The sequence below is a fragment of the Pongo pygmaeus genome, chromosome 15 (genome assembly GCF_028885625.2).
Source record: "Pongo pygmaeus isolate AG05252 chromosome 15, NHGRI_mPonPyg2-v2.0_pri, whole genome shotgun sequence".
Lineage (NCBI taxonomy): Eukaryota > Metazoa > Chordata > Mammalia > Primates > Hominidae > Pongo > Pongo pygmaeus.
The window spans coordinates 69,055,304-69,079,043 of NC_072388.2; the positions used below are offsets into that span (position 1 = coordinate 69,055,304).

The window sequence follows — 23,740 nt, forward strand, 5'->3', positions numbered from 1 at the left end:
GTTACTGTCTTCAACAGTTATTTTTTAATGCTTATAGGTTTATGTTTCACTTTCCTCACAAGCCTGTGAACTCCATGAATTTCAGGCTATTTCTAAAATGGCAGTATCATTTTGTTGGCTCACTTGTTTGATGTCTCCTGACGCACTGTAAGCTCTTGAAGCCCTGACACGCTCTTACATTAATCTTCATATGACAGCCCAGGCACAGTGCTGGCACTGGTAAGAGCTCAGCTGGACTTTGTTAAATGAAGACATTTGGTAACCCCTTTCAGCCTAGTGCCCTGAACTTACCAGGTGCTCACAAATCATATTTGTTAACTGAGTATGAAATGAAAAAGCATAATTCTTATTATAAGATGTGGTTCATATGAGGCATGGAAATTTATTGGATTAAACCCTCTTTCAATTTATTTTTTGGCTATTTGTAAATGCTTGGTTATTTGACTCCAAAATTGAATAAGTATTGGGGAAGAATCCCTCACCTACTTCCAAATCCCTTACATATCAATTTTACACAAAGCCCCTAAACCTTCAGTTCCAATCACTCAGAATTTCATATACCTCCATTATTAAATTCAATACATCACTGCGGAGAAAAGACAACAGTGCCAACTGGGTTTGGGTGGTGCCTGCACACCCACAGTGGCATCTAAGTGTAATCTCTAAATATGGAATCAGGTCTGCTGTTTCATTTTTTAATGAAGGAAATAGAAGCCCTGGCCCCATTACCAGAGATGCTGCCCTGTTGTATCAGCTACAAAACACAGGGTCCTGCTCCGTTTGGCTGACTGATTATACAGGAGGATTCCCCGTAGATGGCAGGTTTGATGCCCAATGATAGCAACACTGTCAAACAGATCATTGTTTTCTGTTTTCCTTTGGGGAAATAAGTCTGTGTGGGAGGAAGGGGACATGAAAGAAACATATAAACTCATCTGCCCCAGAAAACCATCCCAACACCCTGTCCCCCAGCCCTATCTTTGGCCCTCCAGCTGCTACACCCCAGCACACAGCTGTTGCTGTTGTGGACTAACAAGCTGCGGTTAGCAGGGTAGGCAGGAGGGATGATTGCAGTGGCACTAATGAGGGGCGCCAAGACAAGCACTCAAGGCAGCTGGTTTTAAAGCAGATGGAAGGAAAGAAGGAAGGAAGGAAAGGAGGGAGGGAGGGAGGAAGGAAGGAAGGAAGACAGGCCCAGAAGACAGCATGTCCAAATGACAGGCTCTGTAGAAGATGTCCCCAGGAGCACTCTGGGTGAGCTTCAAAGCGCTGCCAGCCAGGGCTGGTTACAATCCTTCACCACAGGCAGGGGAAATGGAGGAAAAGGAATCTTGTTCAGCCCACCCGTAGCCAGCTCTAACCACTTGAACATTAACTCTCCAGCATTCGGCTGAATAAAATGGTAATTGACATTACAGTGGAAGATGTGTAATGTCAACAATGCCATGGCTGGGAAGTTCCAGCCAAATTACTTTTGGCAGGAATCTACGTCTGCAATGAGGCTAATGGAGCTGAGTCCCTGTCTTCAAAAGGCTCCTCCACTACATTTCACCTGTTAGTATGAAGTGACTGGCAAAGTTGGGTTTCGTATCTGCAGCAAACTCATCCAATGCCTAGAAGAGTTGGGAGACGTATTGAGGAGATCATGGCTCTCCAACGAAGCCCAGCAAGGGAAAAGGAAGCAGAGCTCTTGCTCCTGACCCTTACTTCAGCTCTTCTATCTATTCATTTAAAAAAAATTAGAAAAATGACTTGAGGAAAAAAATAACCCTGCCTGGTATTTATATATATATTAGAGTATATTTATAAAATTTGAATGACTGGGTGACCTGACTGCACATTCATAGCTGAAGTGGAACAAGGTGATTCTCTACATTCTCCTTCCAGCTTCCATGCTGTAAGCCAGTGTCCTTTTTGCAGTCTCTTTAGTGCTACGTTTTTCACATGTTTGTGTTTGCGTTGATGGGTTTGCTGTTGAAAATGACCCTTAAGCATACTGCCGAATCCTAAGTGCAAGAAGGCTGGGATGTGCCTGAGGAGGAAATGTGTGTGTTAGATAAGCTTTGTGAAGGCAGGAGTTATAATGCTGTTGCCTAGAGAGTTCAGAGTTAATGAATCAACGTATATATTAAATAAAGTGTCTCGAAGCAGAAACACACATAAGACAAGGTATATATTGATCAGTTGATGAAAATATTGTGACCAGCAGCCTGGATTTCCTCCAGGAGCAACGCTTTAGGATTCACTCATTCGGAGTTTGTGCTAACTTTATAGAACATAACTGCTATGAATAATGAGACATAACTATTTGGGGGCATGATTTGGGCTACTTGGAAAGGTTTTCTATGGTATTGGAAGTGACAGAGACTGCAGGATAGGTGAAAAACAAAAGGAACAGTAGGAGGGAAATTGTTATATACTTGTGTCTGTATCTGCAAGACTTTTCCAGCCTATTCTTTCTCATTTAGTCTTTGTCATAGCCTTATATGGCTGATCTTATTGTCCTTTTATTCCAGGTAAGGCAATTGAACCTTCAAGAGATTAGTCAATTTACCTGAGGTCAAATAGCATGGGAGACAGATTCTAATGTGGCTGTAAGATTCCTTCTCTCTGCAAGAACATGCCCTATATAATCCCCTCCCTCAAGTGTGAGTGGGATCTGTGAACATTTGGGACCGGTGATTATTTGCCATGATTATGTTACATGGCAATGGTGAAGGGATTTTGCAGATAGAATTAGGGTCCCTAATCAGTTGACTATTAAGCCTTGACTTTAAGGGAAACTGTCCTGAGTGGACCTGACCTAATCAGGTGAACCCTTTAAAAGATGTGAGAGATTCTCTCTCCCCATGTCCTTGAAGAAGCAAGCCATGAGTTCTATAGCTGCAAGAAAATTAATTTTGCCAACAACCACCTGACCTTGGAATCCACACCCCCACCCCCATGCTTCAGATAAGACAGCAGCCCCAGCTAACACCTTAACTGCAGCTAAATTGTGCCTGGACTCATGATTCATGAAAACTGAGAAATAAATGTGTTGTTTGTAGTAATTAGTTATGCAATAGAAAACGAATATGTATTGTCAAGCTCTAGCAGAATCAGGATTCAAACACAGGTCCACCTGCCTCCAAAGCTGATGCTTTCCTCCTTTATACCCTGTACAGACGGGATTCCTGACTCAGGATGTTTCGACCGACAATTTTTCAAGTTTATGATGGTGCAAAAGTGATATGCATTCAGTAGAAACTATACTTTGAGTATCCAGAAAACCATTCTATTTTTGACTTTCAGTACAATATTCAATAAATTATATGAGATATTCAACACCTTATTTTAAAATAGGCTTTGTGTTATATGTTTTTGTCCACCCGTAGACTAATGTAAGTCTTCTGAACATGATCAAGTAGGCTAAGCTAAGCTATCACATTCTGTGGGTTAGGTGAAATAAATACATTTTTGACTTATGGCATTTGTAACTTACAATGGAATTACGTCCCTTGTGATAGGTTTATCAGGATGTAACCCCATCATAGGCTGAGCAGCATCTGTAATATCACCTTTTCTTTGTTGTTTGCTTGATTGCTAGTTTAGTTGGCATGGGAGAGGGTTGGCAGAAGAGGGTACTTTTTTCTTTTGAGGAAAGGAATACAGAAGACATTCAGATACAATGACTAAGGTTTTAGCCCTAACACAAAGGAAGTCTCTTCAGCCTTGGATGGTGGCAGTAACTGTGACCAGTAAAAACATGCGAGTGTGAGCCAGCCTTTTATTTCCTTCTGCTCAGGAAACAGCTAGTGGAGATTTGAGAGCAGCAGGGTTCACAAAGGGACAAGGTAAGAATGCTGGGTCCCTCATGTTGAATGAAACACATAAAATTGCCAATATGATTATTATATTTTGGATGTACACAAACAGCAATACATACGATTCAACCAGCTATGTGCAAGCACAAAGCTTAACCAGTGGTTAGACCAGGGCTGATCAGTGACCAGAACAGGGCAGCAGCAAAGTGTTCTATAGGAAAGAACTTCTAAAGTGGGAAGAGATGTGAGTGGGGCCATGATCAGGGCGTGAATATGACAAGTAGGTGTGTAGAGCCAGGAGGAGCTGTCAGTGATTGCAATCATGCCTCAACCATGGCAAATTTCAGTTAAGGGCTCTGCACAACTCAAGCCTAACCTGGAATTCCTGACTTGGATTTAGTGACAAGCTGTGTTGTGGAAAGGGAAGCACAGAGTGGTCAGGGCTGGGGTTGCACCATTGCAGGCTTAGTGTAAGGATCATACATCATAAATGTCCAACACCTGCTGGAGTTCCTGGCACACAGTAAGTACTAAATAAATCACAGTATTGTTTGGCACTTCATTAGGTGACAGGAAACTGCCTTGCTTAGGTAAAATGAAGGCAAGGGTGACTCATCTCCAAATATAGGGATAAAAAAGAAAGGTATAAAGCCCTGACTGGGAAAAGCAGAATCAGGCTGGAGAATAGTTAATTCCTTAGTTACTGAACTTCCTCTTCTGGGGATGCGTGGGGAGAGGCAGCACCATCCACAGCACTATGGGAGAGTCACGGGTCTTGCTCCAGATCACTTGGCCATTAAGAGCAGGGCCCTCCATGTGATGCAGTCCCGGCCCGACAGGCTTGTGGTTTTCATCACAGGAGCCCAGAGATATGGTTCCACTCGGAAGCTGTAATTGTTCTGTTTAAGCTTTCCGATCATCAACAGGCCCCAGGGTGGAAGGTGTGTGTACTGTGGGGTCTGAGAGACGGGTCTAGTGAGAGAGGCTTCAGTACTGCCTAAAGGCTGCTCCGAGACATGCTCAAGAGCCCTCTGCAGCCTGTACTGTAATTATTGTAGCTGCTCCAGCTCCAGAGTTCCACTGGCAAGTGATTTCACATGTAATTATCCTTGAGACCAGAAAGACTTTGCCCATCCTCCTCCCAGCCCTTCTTCCTCCCACTTCTTTTATTCTCCTTCACTTTCCACATTCCATCTTTCTTTCCCTTCATCTCCAAAACAAGTCCATAACATCCACATCAGGATGCAGAGGAGTCAACCTCAAGGTCACCTTCTGCCCTGTCCTGAGGCTGCTCTCTCTTTGGGAGCAGCCTGTCATGTTCCCTGACATCATCAAAGAAAACCCAGATAATGACATTTCCCTCTACCTTCCTCCAGACAGTACTCTGACTTTCTATCTTTAGATCAACTGTTTCTTCCTAAAAGCTAATCCTGGGATTGGGGAGGGAATACAATTACTGATGGGGGAACCTGAGCAAAACGCTGGCCCAGATAGGTCAAATTGCTGTGACATGTCCAGGATACTAGTTACTTAACTAAAAACTAGTACATCATACCCCTGGTGAGGAATTTAGACTAGGCACTGTGCTAAATGTTTTATATTGCATAATTGTATTCAATCCTCACAATAACCCTATAAGGTAGGTGCTATTATTAGCCATGTTATGTAAATGAGTAAAGTGAAAGGTTAGATAACTTCCTCTAGCTCAGGTCACCAACAAGTAGCTGGGACTCCAAATCAGCCTGTCTGATAACAAGGCCACATATTTAATCATGCGGCTCTATTACCCCCTGTGTGTATATGGGCTTCCACTCACATTGCTGCTTTCACACTTCTGTTATTGGTGATTTTATCGTGGCAATGATGAGGCAAACTTCTGTCTTCCAGCTCCCTGACATGAACTCAATGCCTCCTACCCTCCTATCACTGCTGCTCTCCTCTTGTCACAGACAGCCATGGCCTTGGCTGCCCTTAGGTTGGCCGTGACATCTTCAGCTGTGCCCCAGCCAGCCCTGCCTCTCTTTGCAGAGGAAAGCAGGTAACAAGCCTACATTTTGGGATAAGCAGGTAACACACCTGCAGCTCAGGACAAGCTTTAAGGCACCGAGGAACTCCAGAGGGAAAGGGGATTTGGAGAATAGGCCCTTTTTTGTCTCCCTAGTCACAAAATGACTCTTAACTATACAGTGGGGCCTTGTTTTCCATGGCCTAGAGTTCAGCCATCGAAAAGTTCAAAAAGCAGAAATGAGCAATGCAGTTCATGGCTGCCCCTGCCTAGGCTGGAACTTTTGGGCAGTTGTTTAAGAACTATGTGGCCAGGCACGGTAGCTCATGCCTGTAATCCCCGCACTTTGAGAGGCTGAGGTGGGTGGATCACAAGGTCGGGAGTTTGAGACCAGCCTGGCCAACATGGTGAAACCCCATCTCTGCCAAAAGTACAAAAAATTGGCCAGGCATGGTGGCAGGTGCCTGTAATCCCAGCTATTCAGGTGGCTGAGGCAGGAGACTCGCTTGAACCTGGGAGGCAGAGGTGGCAGTGAGCCGAGATCGTGCCACTGCACTCCAGCCCAGGCGACAGTGCGAGACTCCACCTCAAAAAAAAAAAAAAAAAAAAAAGAACTATCAAGGAACCAGGGCTAAGGAGATTGGAAGATAGAAGAGGAGGCCATTTATAACAGCTGTAATAAAGTAACAAAACAGATTGGGGTACGTGGCTTAGAGAAAGTGGCCATTTATTTTTCAACCCTCATCTACTTGCAAACAGGAATTCAAAAGGTTTACAACTGGAACCCCTATATAACAAAGTTGTTGAATGAGCTCTGGCCTACTCTGCCTTGAGAGCTGTGGGTCAGTGTCCTGAGGGACAAGCAGCACAGAGGTTGCTCTTCTATTTGTCCTTTGGACGTAGTTGTGAGGCCCTTGACTTGCTATGGAACGCTGGAGTAGGCATTGTGCAGGTTGTATGTATTAGTTTCCTGTGGCTGCTGTGACAAATGGCCACAAACGTGGTAGCTTAAAACAATAGAAATGTATTCTCCCCAACAGGTCTGGAGGCTAGAAGTCCAAAATCAAGGTATCAGCAGGACTGATTCCTTCTAGAGGTCCGAGAGGAGAATCTGTTCCATGCCTTTCTCCAAGCTTCTGGTGTTTCCTAGCAATCCTTGGGGTTCCTTGGGTGCCTCACTCCATTCTTTGTCTTTGTCATCACATGGCCTTCTTGTAAGGACACCAGTCATAGGATCTAGGGCCCACCCTAATCTAGTATAACCTCATCATAACTATTAATGGTTACACCTGCAAAAGCCCTATTCCCAAACAAGGTAGTATCCTATGGTTTGGAGTAGACATACATTTGGGAGGAGGAAGGACACTATTCAACCCAGTACAGCTTGCCAATGGCATTTTGGGCAGATCTCACATAAAGGAAAGGAAAGAATTTGGGTTCCTCAAAAGGAGGGCTCAAGTAAACCTGGGCTACTGGTTTCCAGTGGCGTGGGCAGTGGGAAGCAACACCTCCCTGAGCAGTGTTCATGTCAGACTACATTGCACAGAAATGAAGCCCAAAGGAGCAAAGAAAGTCATGCAGAGAATTAAGGCAACTTCCCCCAAGACTCAGACAGAGCAGGCACACTTCCCACACCCCGCCAACACCTCCACCAATTCATGAGCATCTTACCAGAGAAATCTTAACCAGAGAAATCGGAGCATCTTAATAGAGAAATGTGAACATCTTACCTGAGAAATTCAAATGATGAATTTGTGGGGGAAGTGTGCCACTCTGTCAATCAATCTTATACCTTCTCCCCACAAGACAACATAGAAAACAGGCAAACAACAACAACAACAACAACAAGTTCAGTCTCTTTTTTTTCCTTCTCCCTTCTAACCCCTAGGAGGGCTGGGAAGACCAAGGGATTTAGCCATGAGAAGAAAAGGGAGCTCTCTTAGACTCCCACACATCCAAGAACAATCCTGGGCAGACAGATCTGTATGGCAAAGAGCAGTGCAGGACCAAGAGAGCCCTCAGTTCCCCCAAAGTGGGCCCGTTCTGTCAGTGAGGACTCATTTCAGAGGCATTCGGGAAAGTGCTGCACAGAACTGAGTCCAGTCTGGGCTAAGCAGATTAGTTTCTTCTCAGGGAAAGATTCTGGGCAGCTGAGCAGGGTAACTCCCTGTGCAGTGGCAGGGGGCTGTCATTACAAGGCCCAGATAGGACATAATTACATGCTCCCTGGAGAGAAGGCTTAATTGAATTACAGGGTGTCTCCTGAGCATCAAAGGCAGCCCAGGCTCAGAGGTAGCTGAGCAGCACAGAAACACCCTCTGACGAGCTGGTGCCCGGGCAGGGGTCAGGCTGTGGAGAGCCTCAGCGTTGCCAGTGCTCAGAGGGCTCTGTGGATCTTGCTGAAGCTGGGACAGGAGAGGAGGAATGGCTGAAGAATGCAAAATGGTGGGTGCTCCCTGGTCCTTATGCCTGAGAGCCACATTCCAGTCCCAGGTGCCCCTGGGCTTGCTGCAACCTGGTGTGGCACATAAGCAGAAGAGGTTCCAGGAATTCACTCATTCATTCATTCATTCATTCATTCATTCTGCAGGCATAAATTGTGTCCTGGTGGTGTGTGAGGCACCTTTACTAGAAATGGGGAAGAACCGGGTGCTGCTCTGGTTTAAGGACACAGCTTGCATGGGGATTTACTTACTCCTGAGGCCACCTTATACTTCCATCTGTGTGTGCCTCACAAGCTGAAGCTAATTCATCATTCCTGCTTACCAAGTCCTTCTGAATTGACTGGAGGAGGGGGTTGTGCAAGTCACTTCTAATGACGCCAAACTGAATCCCTGACAAAAAAGAAGGGGGTGTTGCCTCTGTGTGGCCACAGCCCTCAGTGGTTCCCCCTTCTATAGCAGCTAGCACATATGCTTGTCTTCCCTACCAACTGTGACCTCCCTGAGGACAGGGACTGTGCCTTTCTTCCCTGTGCTTAGCCCACAGTGTGAGCTCCCCAAATGTCTGCTGATTGTACATTGAGCGATGGACACTCACCCCTCTGCCTCCGCTCTCCTGTTGCTTCTGGCCTCCTTGGTCAGCAGGGCTGGCATAGGCTCTCCTGGGGCTGCAGCTGAGCCCCTCCTGCTCTCATCTCATCATTGCCCCATCTAGCCCTTGATCCTAGCTGCACTCGGACACCATGGACATGGCATCAAAGGAGGCCCCCGATCTGAGAATATGGTCCTGAGCCAGCCTCGCCCTGTTACCCAGGCAGCAGGCCAAAGCAACATCTGTCGGTAGTTCCTGGTGATGAAGTGACACAAACAAGAATCCTCTGCAGACCAGCTCAGGTGAGGGTGGGTCGGAGACAGCAGTCAAGGATGGTGAATCCAGATTTCTGAGCTGGGCATTAAGGACTTTATCTGGCCCTTGCCAAACTCCCTGGGCCCAGTTGCCCCTATGTTAAAAGGAAAGAGCCAACTCCTTAAGGGAGAAATGTAGAATGCATTCTTAACTTCCTACATATGAGGGAAAGGGAGCCTGCTACTTCCAGCTTCATAACCTTATTCTCATGCTAAAATATGTAACACAATAGAAAGAATATGCAGTTTAAAATCAGAAGATCTAGGGCTAAAATTTTTTTGTATTTTTATTATTAAAGAAATGCATGCTCATGTTAAACATTTAAAAGAGCACAAAGTGTAAAGTAAAAGATTAAAAGTTGTCTTTCCACCATTCGGACCGTCAGTCCCACTTCCCAAAAGAAATCACTCTTAGAGGTTCTTAACAATGCATTAATACAACATGCAGCCTTTCCACTCCACACCCAGCTGAACAACATATATGGCTCCCAAAGCCATCACACAAGTAAGAATGGCTGCCTCTGCTAACCACTTGCCATGCTGGGTGCAAAATCTTTCAAAGCAAAAGGCCAGAGAAGTACCATGCAGTAGGAAAGGTATAGTCTGCTTAGGACTCAGTTCTTTGCACTTTTTCTGAACTGTACATATTACTTCTTATTGCACTTTTTCAAGCACAATCTTATACTGTAATTTTATCACACCCTTAGATATAATTTAAAACATTATTCTTAATGGTTACAAATTTATGTTTTGTAAATACACTGAAATGATTTTTTTCCTTTTATTTTTAGTTGACACATAATAATTATACATATGTATGGATACAGAGTGATATTTTGACACATGTATACAAAGTATAATGATCAAATCAGGGTAATTAGCATATCTATCACCTTAAATATTTATCATTTCTTTTTTTTTTTTTGAGACAGAGTGTCACTCTGTCACCCAGGCTGGAGTGCAGTGGCATGATCTCGGCTCACTACAACATCTGCCTCCCAGGTTGAAGCAATTCTCCTGCCTCAGCCTCTTAAGTAGCTAGGACTACAGGTGTGCGCCACCATGCCCAGCTAATTTTTTGTATTTATAGTAGAGACGGGGTTTCACCATGTTGTCCAGGCTGATCTCAAACTCCTGACCTCAGGTGATCCATTCACCTTGGCCTCCCAAAGTGCTGGGAATATAGGCATGAGCAACCACGCCCAGCTGAATATTTATCATTTCTTTGTGACTATTCAGAATCCTGTCTAGTTTTTTTTTTAACATACACTAAATTACTGTTAACCGTATTCACCCTACAATGCTACAAAACACTAGAACTTATTACTCTTACATAACTTCACATTGTATCCATTAACCAACCTCTCTCTATCCTCCTTCCCATCCTCTAATAACTACAATTCTACTCTCTACCTTTTTGAGCTCAATATTTTTAGCTCCCACATATGAGTGAGAATATGTGGTGTTAGAAGATCAAGGTTTTGATACTTACCCTTAAAACTCTGTGTTCTCGGGTAAATTACTTAATACTTCTTAGACTCGGAATCAAGTGATCATAGTAACCCTAATAGTATGACAAAATCCTTACATCTTTAAAAGTGGAATTCTATGTTTTCATACAAATATTAGAAGTTTTATTATGTAAGAAACATAACAACAACAATAGTAAGATTTCTCAGAGGCCTGAATAACAGTGGTAAGGCCCAGGTAACCAAAGCTGTGCCCATTCTTTCCAGCATGTTCTGATCCCCTTACGGAGTTACCATCATCAAAAACAACTTTAAACAATGAGTGCCCGATATTTTCAAAGCATTTTACATCAGTTAAATGTCCTCTGACAGTCGGCCCTTGGCTGTGTTCATTTCTCTCTCTACTCAACCCCTGAAATAGAAAGTTTATATTCTTCCAGCAGTCCACACAGGTTAATTAAAATGTTGTTTCTCTCTGCTTTGGCTATAATTACATTAACTCATCATAATATCACCAGCTATCTTTTGCTGTATTTTATGAGAAAAAAATAGAAATCCAATTATCAGCTAATAACCTAAAACATAGGTTCTACAGGGAGGGGCAGACCATGAAAAAGGCCTGCGGTGGGGAGCTGGCTTGAGAACCCCCTGTCTAGAGTATAAAACTCACTAGGTTAGCAGCGCTTCTGGAAGATTCTAGTCTGATAAAGAAATTATCTGCTTCATGTGTCCAACAAGAATTTCTGCCCCTGTGGGTTCATCCAGGGAACAGAAAAAGCTTTTGCGTTGTATGTATGATAAAGAAAAGAGAGACTCAAAAAGGGTTTTCTCATTAGGATCGGCCCAGTGTTGAAGAAATAGTGACAATAATTTCACTCTTATGCATCTCAGTGAAATGGAGATTCCTAGTCTCTTCACTCCATGCAGTTCTTTCTATCTCGAGTCCCAGGACCAGGATTGGCAGATATTTGCCTTTTCTTCTCACATCTACAACTGAGCCCAGATACAGCCTCACAAGTCCTTTCCAAGATGGCCCCCTGGATGGCCACTACTCATTGACTGGAGCTGCCACAAAAGGAGGGACCCTATTTTCCACCCCAGTCCTATGCAATGGGACATGAGCACCCAACACAGCCATACACTGTGCCACATGTAGATGAGGATGCTCCAGCTTCTGGGGATTTCCTGGAAAGGCATCAAGTTTGCAGCTCCTAGGATAAAGAGGTGGTGCCTGCTGGCTCTGGCTGAGTCCAGCAGATCAGCTGTCCAGCAGGGGAGGGGTGGGCAGGGAGAGCCTCAGGAGTGCTGTCATTCTATCCCTGGCAGGCATGAGTGGCAGGGAAGCTTTCTGTCTTGCTTTACAGCACAGGCTGCTCTGGAAATCCAAACCCAGAAAGAGGCTTTGAAAGTGACTCAGTACCCAAATAGTGTACCTGAAAACGACGGAAGATTATCTTCTGACGCTAGTGTCCTGGAGAGGACAGATCAGAAAAAAAGTAAATGGGGAGAAATGACCCTGGTAGCCTTGAGATATGTGCCGCAAGCATCATTCACTAAGAATGTTTTCTGTTGATCTGAGCAGAAGCCAGTTGAATCTTGGCTGCAGAGTCTATAGTGAGCTTGATGCATTTGGGCTGGGGGCTTCTGAAGTGGCTATTTCTCCCATTCTCCAGCCTACTGCCCCAATACAGGCCACTACAAAATCAGTGCTCTCTCTGGGGTGTTGCAGATCTTAGAACATGCACCAGTTTGGAGTTGATAGGTGCCTGGCTCACCTGGGACTCCCTTCTAAGTGACACTGTCTACCACTTATAGATAAAACTGTTTAGATAGCTTATCATGGAATTCCCATGGCAACTTCAATTTCCCACTCCATCATTCAGTTATGACAGACTAGATAGGGGAGGGGAAGAGGGTGGGAGAAGGGGGCACTTGACACAGGGCAACCAACTCATATGTGGTCAGTGGTCTTTGACATGACCAGGTTAAAAAAAAAACAATCGGATTTCTTCTCTTGAAAATTTAAACTAGAAGAATAGAAAGAGCTTTGTGGGTAGGAACAGAAAGCACATATGCAGAGAGGAGCCAGGAGCTATGACTTTGGGGTACCATTGCAAGCTGCAAATAATAAAGAAGAAGCCCACAGAGAGAAGCAGAGATGCCAGGAGACAGAAAGCATGTCACCCAGGAGGGAGAGCGCTGGAGAGAGAAAGCAGTCCCTAGAGCTACCTCGGTCCCCGATGGCTTTCTGATACCAGTCCCAGTCTGTGCTGCATCCTTACAATTAAACCCTCTCGTCTTCACATACAGGCAGACAAACACTTCATAGTGAAGGCAAAAAGAGCACCACCATGAGTGGTTTGTTTCCTGGGAGATATCAGTCTTCCTGGTGCTGTCATGAAGCTAGTTTGTTCTGGCCAAATGACAGGCTTTCTTAAGGGATCCTTTCACAGCACCTTCTTGATCACGCAAAGAAATCATAGATCAGAGAACAGACTGAAAGCAACCCAAGTACAGATGCCAATAGTGTGAAGGAAAAGACTATCTGGAGTAGGTTAAGATTTAAAGACGAGACATGGCAAAAGGAATTGAGAAGGGAGGTGCTGAGTGCAAGGAGGAATGAAAGGAAACCCAGCATTAGGCTCTGCAGCACCTAGAGCACAACTAGAGAAAAAGTGGATGCAGCAAAGAATGTTTAGAAGAGACAGCAAATGTAAGAAAATAGTGTACAAACATGAAGTAGGGTGTAAGAATGGAAATAATGTGAACATCAATGAAGACCTGCAGCCAGGGCTCGGTTAGCACTTGTGATGGTGGCAGAATACATCTGCATCCCCACAACTCAGAAAGACGTTTGGAGATGGAAGTGGGGTTGGGGAAGGTCATGTGGAATACATGGGGAGAAATCTAAAAGGTTGACAAATCGAGACCAAACAGCCTGGCAGAAGATGGACTGGTATGGAGAGATGGCAGTAGCAGTCATCCATAATCGAAAATTTGTTTTGCAGCCATATTCGGAATATTAAGTTACTATTTGGATGTCACTTATTTTGAAAGTACCAACTAAAGAACCTACAATAGAGTGGTTTCTATACACTCTGCAAATAACTGCTTCTTCATGAACCCTACCCACCAAAAGGTAACTGAATTGGGTCCAGGCAGGGTTAGTCAAGTTGCACCTATGCATGCTAATTCTTAGCTAGGAAGAGTAAGGATGGTTCCAAAATGACAGCTGAACTTAAATATACACACATATCCAGTTTTCAGAAAAACACATTTTTTCCATAATAAGTTCCACCACATTCAACTTTAAATTCTCCTCTGCTTATCCAAGTAATTTCTTACTTGGGTCCCCAGTAAGTGGTAGGAGTGGAAATATAATTCCTATGAATGACAACTCTCATGCCATCTGAAAATATTTGTCTAGTGCTTTCCTCCATGGTTATTTAGCAAAATCCTCAAAGCATTTGATTCTTGCAAAATGCTTCTAGAATGTGCAGAATTTAAATATGGGGCTGTGCTCTATTTGCAGATCAAGGAGCTCTCTTTCTTCAACTAACAATTATATGTCATTGGCTCTATGCCAGGTCTTCAAACTTTCAAACTGGGTTCTGGAAGCACAGCTTAGTTTCTCTTTTAAAAAACCAACAATAAGGGGCCAGGTGCGGTGGTTCATACCTGTAATCCCAGCACTTTGGGAAGCCAAGGTGGCTGGATCACCTGAAGTCAGGAGTTTGAGATCAGCCCGGCCAACATGGCAAAACCCCGTCTCTACTAAAAATACAAAAATTAGCCAGGCGTGGTAGCATATGCCTGTAGTCCCAGCTATGCAGGAGGCTGAGGCATGAGAATCGCTTGAACTCAAAAGCAGCGGTTGCAGTGAGCCCAGATTACGCCACTTCACTTCACTCCAGCCTGGGCAACAGAGCAAGACTGTCAAAAAAAAAAAAAAAAAAAACCCAAACACAAAACACTAAGGAAACATCTTGAATAAGCGAAAGACCACAGCTCTGACCTCTTCTACCTTCCTCCTGGAGTTGACAGGGCCTAGCTAAAGGGTGGAGAAGGAATGAGTGCTCATGTCCCATCCAAAAACCTTTGGGAAGTTGACGAAAAGTTGGACAGCCAGAAAGAGTCCTCCCCTTTTACCTGCCTTGCTTTGCTCACCTTGCTGTCATTCTTTTGAGTGGATGAGGAAACTGGCCTTAAGACCCAGAAGAGTCCAGAGAAAGTAAGCTATGCCCATGGCAGGATCCCCACCTGCATCCCCTTATTATTGTTGCCTGAAGCTCCAATTAGAACCTTCCCAAGCAGTGCCCAGCAGAGCCTGCTTTGAGGATGAGACCCATTCATTTTTGAAGTGGCCATTCACGTGATCATCTCCACCCACAGTGTGTCTTTTTTAACCCACACTGACATTCTCCCTGATGGGCTCTCCAGCTCTGCACCTCTGAGTTTTCTCATACTATCAGACCTTCACATCCATGAGCTCCACCAACCGCAGGTTCCACCAACCAACTGTGGGTGCCATGGGTAGAAAATATTTGAAAAAATAAAATATAAAAAAGGATAATACAGCAATAAAAAACAATACAAATAAAAAAAGCAATACATTAAAACAACTATATAACGTTTACATTGTATTAGGTATTATAAGAAATCTAGAGATGATTTAAAGTATATGGGGGGCTGGACGTGGTAGCTCACACCTGTAATCCCAGCTTTTTGGGAGGCCAAGGTGGGCGGATCACTTGAGGTCAGGTGTTTGAGACCAGCCTGGCCAACATGGTGAAACCCTGACTCTACTAAAAATACAAAAAATAGCCAGGCATGGTGGCATGCGTCTGTAGTCCTAGCTACTTGGGAGGCTGAGGCAGGAGAATTGCTTGAACCTGGGAGGCAGAGGTTGCAATAAGCGAGTGACAGCCTGGGTGACAGAATGAGATTCTGTCTCAAAATAAATAAATAAATAAATAAAGTATATGGGAGAGAATATGCCTAGGTCATATGCCAAATACTGTGCCATTTTATACCAGGTACTTGAGCATCTGAGGATTTTTGTATCCTCGGAGTAGCTCTGGAATCAATCTCTTGTGGATATTGAGGAATTATTATTCTGGAGAGCAAACCAATGTGAGCAGACCAGGGCAGGGGCACTGGATACTCTGCTGCACATGGTGTGGGACTGACTTAGGTAGAAGGAGAATTGCTGATCCAGTGTTGTCAGGGGATACCGCATGCCTAGTCCCTAAAACAAATTAACTAGGAGGGCTCTGGACTTCCTGGAGAGTTTTGCAGATGTGATAGGGTCTCCACAGAACTTGGGGTGTTTTATGGATCCTGGAGTTGGAATATGTCATGCTTTGACATATTCTTTGACAGTCTCAGTAATTAAGAAGAAAAGAGACCAAAAAAAAAAAAAAAAAGACATTTAATCAAGACCTGGGGCCCTTCGGGACACAATAGCTAAAGCTTCTGCTAAAAAGTCTACATAGCATGGCTGGGCACGGTGGCTCACGCCTGCAATCCCAGCACTTTGGGAGGCCGAGGCAGGTGGATCACGAGGTCAGGAGATTGAGACCATACTGGCTAACATGGTGAAACCCCGTTTCTACTAAAAAAAAAAAAAAAAAAAAAAGTATATATGTATACACACACTAGTCGGGCGTGGTGGTGGGTGCCTGTAGGCCTAGCTACTGGGGAGGCTGAGGCAGGAGAATGGCGTGAACCCGGGAGGCGGAGCTTGCAGTGAGCTGAGATGCGCCACTGCACTCCAGCCTGGGCGACAGAGCGAGACTCCAACTCAAAAAAAAAAAAAAGAAAGTCTACATAGCCTTCAGTTATTCCTTTGGGCCTGGAAAGTGGGCAATTGTGGTTGAACAATCCTACTGGAAACGCCTCACTGTACTGCTAAGTATCTCCATTCAACAACTGGCTCAGAAATGGAGTCCCCTCTTCAAGACAAATCTGTGCCAAGTACATAGCTCCACTGAGGGTTTCAGGTAGCCACAGTTGTAGTGACTGACTGTCTACCTAAAGAGAAGGAGGGCTTTTACTACTGCCACTGAAGGCAGAAGGAAAGAGAAAGAGAGGGATGTTGGCCAAGGGAGAGATGTCACCACCTCTACTTGACTTTCATCCTCCATGAGCTTGCAGCCTGTGACTCTCTCAAGCACAGAAAGGGTATTCTAGAGGCAAATCATCTCCCTCTGTGGCCAGAAAGAGACTATCTTAAACCTTGCTAAGCCCAAGTAAAAGAAAACAAAAAATCGATTGTGTTTTAGTTAAATTGGAGAATGTGCAAATTGTATCCTGGAACACTCCAGATTTTTATAGATTTTTACAGAAAGATTTCTTGGGGTTAAAACATTACAGAGAAAGCATCCCTGGAAGGGAATGTTCTACACTATTTTGAAAATTTTTATTATTTCATGGAACAAGGCCTAGCCTGAAGTTCACCAGCACTGCCTAAAAGATGTTCCAACTATGCATGTCACCTTTCCTCAATTCAGATAGAGAAAGACTTTTTAAAAAATTTCCGTGGGCTCACTATTTTCCTTCCTGAACAGTTCAAGGTGAACCAAGAGATTAAAAATAGTCCATAATGTATTATTATTCTTAGTTAAGACATTAGTCACATAATACTCCCGGACTCGCACTTCCAGAGCATCTTTTACCCAAGAATTGCCATAGTCTTTTCGAAGTTAACATTTTATTGATGGATAAAAGTAAAATGGAGAAGCCTAAGATGGGAAAGGGCAGAGAGAACATCAAATAGGCAGCTTCTAAAGTCCTTTCAAACCCTCACTTTCTAACATCCTTTCCAACTCTAACTTTCTATCATAGCTAGTTATGTGATCTTGGATAAGTTACCTTCCCTTTCTGAATTTCATCTTCATAATTTAAAAAACGGGAGGTCAGATACCTTCAAGCTTTAACATTCTGATTTGGTTGGAGAATGTGCAGCACAGCCAACATGCTCTTTTTCTGTGAAGGGGGCCTGTGCTATTTAATTATAATAGATCTTGGTATTTACATATTTGACATCTGTGGCTTTGACTATTCCCAGAGACATCAAAGGTCCAAGAGCGGCAATAATCTGTTATTTTGCAAAGGCGTGCTGAGAGCCTGGGATATAGGAGCCAGTCACTTGTTTAATGAGTGAAATTAGTGTGCGGGCAGAACCCATACCTCTGTGAGGTTTTGTCGTTGCATGCTACAGTCTTAAAGGCCATAATTCTCAAGAAGTGACTATAGTGATGGTTGCAAAGGTGAGGATTCTTCTGGATCATGAAGACGTCAATAATATCCCTCTTAAATGTTAAGGGTTCATTGTAATATGGATGTAAATTAATCATGTACCTATCCCCACTTCACCTCTGTCACTACTACGTCCTTAATGAAGGTTAATTTAGAAGCTTCAGTGGTACCACACACATTGCAGGGAGCTCTCATTGCTCCTTTATTCAATCCATCTCAGCCATACCACTTCTCCCACATTCCTTAATTTGTCTGTACCCTTTGATCCTCTCCACTTGACAGTAAGATCCTTGAGAGCTGAAATGTCAGCTTGTCTTATTCACTTATTTAACCCCAGTGCCTAGTGATGTAGCTAGTACATAGCAAATATTTAACAAATGTTTGTTGAATGACTGAGCACCATCTATGAGAAGGCACTGTGCATTTTTTTCATATTTATATTTAGTATTCCCTTGAAGGATAGAGAATATTATTTCTGTTGTCCAACAAAAACCTGGCACTCAGAAAAGTGATGTGACTTGTTAAAAGTTACTGGTGAGTGATGGATTCACATCTGCTTTCATATTCCAAAGCTTGTGCTTTTCCATTCTTCCATGCTGCTAAAAGCACCTTTGAAGAAGTAAAGCATAAAACCAAACATGTGAATTCGTGGATCCTATATTATTGATAGAGCACAGGCCTGGCCTCAACTTGATTATATTTAGGGGAGTATAGTGAGGGCAGATTTTCAATACTACCAGGCTTGGTAGGCAAATAAAGCTACACAAAGAGGGAGAGATTAGAAAGCAGATGTTCCAACTTTGTCCAAGTACCCTGAAGGTATCCATTTCGGTTTCCAGACTGGTATGGCAATTAGCACAGCCTCTGGTTCTTGCTAAGTTGGAGTCGAAAGTTGGAATTAAAGAGCAAACAATCATTATTCAATTAAGCGTTTGAAAAACCACTTCTTTGCTGGGTCTCCTGATTTGGTCAAGAGCTTTAGAACCTTTCACCTCTAAGCTGGGGCCAGCAGCATCCAGAGCTTGTTAGAAATGTGGAATCTCAATCCCTCCCCTAGACCTCCTGGATCCTAATCTGCCCTTCAGTGAGATCCCTGGATGATTGAGCAACACATTAAAATTTAAGAAGCATGACTGCAGAAGATATTCTAAGGTCCTTTCTAGCTCTAATATTTTATGAGTTTAGGTAAGTACTCTTCATAGTAACCCCAAACTGGCATGCACATTACTTAGGGTCACACAAAGAGCCAAGCAACCTAAACAACTCCACAGTGTCTTCTGAAGAATATTGTTAATTCATCAATATTACTACGAAGAGTCTTGTTTCCTGAGCATATACCATATACCAGGTACACTGCATACAATACCTTGAATCATCATAATGGCCCTGCAAGAGAGAAATTATTATCCCCATTTTGCCAATGAGGAAATAATTTCATAGGTTAATAAAATTTCCCCAAACTACATTGTTAAATCAGTAGTGGAGCCAGAATCCTAACCCAGAGTACTTAGAACCCACGATTTTTCTGCTCCATAATACTGCCTCTAGTCATAAAATTGCAATTTAAAATATCAAGAATAGGGATGCCACGTGACAACAGATGAGCAGGTTTTGGACTCATTATTCTGCAATGAATGAAGTCTAAAAAATAAATGAAAAGGGATGGATGGGAACATAGATTTGTTCACCAAACCCTAGAATATCTAGACCAGAATCTCAAACTTTTGGAGGTTGACATACCTTTAGAACGAGTATCACCCAGAAGTGATAATTTGCGAGGCTCATTTGCACCAAGATATTATACAAACTGAAAATGCAAATGAGTTTGAGGAAGGTTTGGTCATATTCAGAGACCCTAGGTACATAATTGATTATTAATAGAATGAGGAAATTAATAGAATGAACTAAGCCTCTGATCTCTGAAAACCTACCTATCCGTGCCATGGGTAGAAAGGGTTCTGAATCAGAAGAACCACAAGTCTGTGAAATTATGGCAAATTTTGTGGTCTTAATATCATTTAATGCCTTACCATATCTTTTTCCACACTGACATCGTCATAATCATGTGAAATTCCATAGAGTGTGTTTTCCCAGTGAAGCCCTGTCTTTCATTTGTATGTATAAACACTCTCCCCAGAGTACATATAAATGGATAGTATTCTCCGGAAGGCACAGGGTTCTACTTACATTAAGAAATGATTATCCTTCCCAGCAAAATGACTAAACAGAGCTCTAATAAATCAATTTGTCAATGGCCATTTCCCTTCAGGAGACAATATCCCCTGATCCATTTTTGGCGAGTGCAAATATGACCTACACTGAGTGCTTATGTCTATGGTTCAGAAAATCTTAGAGCTGGAAGGAACTGCAAAAAGGACTGACCTTGCCTCCAGGCAAGGAAAGTATTGTTATTCCCAGTTTGCATATGAGAAAGGTTAGTTCCAGAACCAATAAATGACCTGCCCCAAGTCACATTATTAGGAAGGGATTGAGTAAGAACAGATGCAGGATCCCCCGGGTCACTCAGTTCTGTCACTAGCAGTGCCCAGCTCTTTTTGAGCTCTGTCTCATGGCTGGACCTGGGCAGAAGCACTCCTAGGACACCTCTCCCTAGCTTCTGTGGCTCCCCACTTTTCCATGAGTTCCTTCCTCCACCTCTTCTAGAGGTTGTATGGCTTCATTTCCACTGAAGATATAATTAGCAGGTCCTCGAAACATTAGACACCCCCCACACACAACTTCCTATATGCTCCTTTTACTCTTCACACCATCTCCTGCCACTGCTTATTATTTGTGGATATGTTCAGTCATTCAGAGGAAGTTCCCGTTTCTCATCTCCACCCTTCTAGGCCACCCAAGAAAGTCTACTTTCTCATAAGCTACAAATCCTGAGGAAAGTCATTCTGCTTTCCCTTTTAAAACTATCCAACTGGAAAAAGGACAGAATATCCAATTTGCAAGAGGTTTCAATGGGCAGAGGCCTTAGGGTAATAGAGGTGACAGAAGTGTAATACCCACAGTTTCTGAAGGGCTGAATAGGGCAGTAACCCAAGAAGAGGTATTTCAGGAGAGTCCTAGACTGTGAAAAGAGATGACCACACAGAAGATGTATTTCCTCCCACAATTCCTAGGATGTTTCTTCTTCACTGCTTCACCAGATTTTGGAGCTTAGACTTGTGACTAAAGACAAGTAGCCACTGCCCTGGGAGCTCTGCTTCTCCAAGATACTTTCCAGTATCCAAACCATACTGACTCAATTCAACTAGGCTGGGCAAGCCTCACACCATTAAATAGTCTATGGTCATTTAAAAAGATTGCCAAATTTCTATCAATTTTTCAATTTCCAAATTAAAGAAGATGTGCCTGGAATCTGATTATACAGTGAGACTGGCAATATAGTACCAGGGAACAAAGCCAATGCCACTTGTTTTCTTGAGAATGTTCTGATTGGGCTATTGCTGCCCAGAATGGAAATGATTGGTTTCAAAGCTCATAGACACCCTTCATATGAGGAAGGGAGGAAGAAGAGGCCCAAGCAGTTCTCTAGTCCTTCTTAGTCACAAGAATTCTCCAAAATCTGATATCACAAAACTTCTGTCATCCCACAGCTCCACCAGCCATCATTTTGTGTTTCAGAGAACAAAATGTTTTGTGTCCTTAGCTCTTGTCACAGGATTCCTTGCCCAGAAACAATTTAAAGTGAGAAAACTGAAGAAGAGTTTGGAAGCAGAACCTGTCCAGTGGTGTCTGCTGATCCTGCGTACCTGTGATGGAACCAAAGTTTGACATTAACACAAACACAAGGAAATGTTGTAAAGTGCAGTACAGAAGGACAGAAAGAGATGGCAAAAGATGGGGTCGGGGAGGGGCAGAATACAGGAAGGTTACTTACACAGTTTCATCATTCTTGAATTCCAACTCCCCATATGTGTCTTCAAAGTCCTCACCACCACCCTTGGCTGTCCCTTCTACTGTCCTAAAGGGGACGATGACTGTACCCCGGGCACCTGATGTCCGCAGAACCTTGACCTCCATAACACCAATACTCTCACTGACATGAATAGTATCACATTCAAAAGTGAAGATGCCTGCATGGTCATCATCCAAGATGGTAACTGTGGCCACAAAAGGGGAGGCTAGGACAGCCCGAGGCAAGGGAAGACTGTTGAATATTGCTGGAGGCATCCCCTCTTCTGGCTGCTCCTCCTCTATGCGGACATTGTTCAACCTTACAAAGAAGTGTTCATCTTCCTCAAAAATGTCATCATCAATAATGCCCACAGAGAACTCCTTCTGGGTCTCTCCTGGCTTCAGAACCACCGTGCCCTCTGTGAACTCATAGTCAGCCCCTGCATTGGCAGAACCATCCTCTGTTTTGTAGTCCACATACATGGTCTTTGACATGTCTCCCCCTTTCCTCACCACTGTCAGGAGTACAGCCCCACAGTTCTCCAGGCACTGGTAAGAACATGGGTCAAAGAAGACCTTGGAAATAAAGTCCTCAGGCTCATCGGTGTGCACCTCGCTCATGCTGGAGGCCTTCTTGGCTTGTTCTGCTGCATGTTTCTTCAGGATATTGCCTGCACCAGTCATCATACGAGTGGCTTGGATCCGGTAGAAGGCGCGGCTCTTCTGTTGGTGGGAAAGAGCATAGTAATTGGCCATCTCCACCAGCTGATCTAAGTCCTTCTCTGGGTGTTTTTGCTTCAGATCCTTGAGAATCCGGATCATCTCTCTGCGGGACTCATCCACTTCCTTCCCTTCCAGGGGCACCAGGTTCCCATCTAGAAAATGGGAATTCATCATTTTCCCATCCATCTCAATGCCCTTAGGGTGGTCACCCTCTGTCTCTATGATAATTCCTCGGTGTTTATCTGTGCGGTACTTTTTGTGCATGTATTTGTAGAAGAGCAGTCGTTTATCTGCCACCCAGGCCAGAAGGACACACACTGGAAAGAAGAAGAGAGTGAGGAGGCCTTCCCAAACCTGGACCACACCAGGGGAGAAGACTGCCAGAATCATATAGAGCCAGATGTAGGCAAAGATACTCCAAGCAGCGGTGATGAAGAACACTCGTAGGTGCTTGATCTTGCGAGTCTCTCCATCTGGGATCACATAGACACAGATGCCAATGATGATGAACATGTTGAAGGCTGCACTCCCTACAATGGTAGAAGGTCCCAGATCACCAGCAATGAACCCATGACCACACACCTCAATTAAAGAGAGGAGTATCTCAGGAGCAGAGGAACCCAGGGCCATAAGGGTCAGGTTAGAGACAGTTTCATTCCAGACCCGAATAGTGGTTGTGCTGGTTTCTCCATTAGGTTTCTTAATTGTCACCTCCCTCTCTTGAGAGGTGATGACTTCAATAGATGCCATGAAGCGGTCAGCAATTATGGACACCCCAAGGAACATGTATATCAGGGCCACAAAATAGACAATGACCCTGGCAATCTTGTCCCCAAGGGAAGGGTTCTCCGGGTACCAGATTGGCAGGATGACACCCTCCTTGCAGTCCGATGACCCTGAACAGGACTCATTGTTCTGCCCTGTGCTTGGCACGTCGCCTGAGCCACCAGCCTCTGCTCGAAGACCATTCAGGAAGAGCACAAAGGTAACCAGCCCAAAATGGAGGAAGGCAGAGGTGAGAGGCTGCAACCTTAACCACGCCATACACGAGACTTAGCCACTGGCTTCTATTGCAGCACCAGTCGTCCTCCTGATAGGCCAGAGACCTAGAAAAGATCAGAGAGGCAGGAAAAGGCATGAGGAAAAAGGGGACAGCAAATGGCAGGTTCCCATCGATACAACTGATGCTTCACCTCCAGTGACATATTGCACTAACATATGGGG

At 44.0% G+C, this 23,740-nt stretch overlaps 1 protein-coding gene across 3 annotated transcripts in view; it reads right to left on the reverse strand.

Annotated features, from left to right (window-relative positions):
• The window catches only part of SLC8A3 (solute carrier family 8 member A3), a 150,547-nt gene that overhangs the window by 106,864 nt on the left and 19,943 nt on the right, over positions 1-23,740 (reverse strand). For all 3 annotated transcript variants that reach the window (XM_054449292.2, XM_063651743.1, XM_063651742.1), the window contains exon 2: positions 21,777-23,622. In XM_054449292.2, the coding sequence (XP_054305267.2) occupies positions 21,777-23,560 (1,784 nt within the window). In that variant the 5' untranslated portion in view covers positions 23,561-23,622. The remainder of the gene's footprint in view (positions 1-21,776; positions 23,623-23,740) is intronic.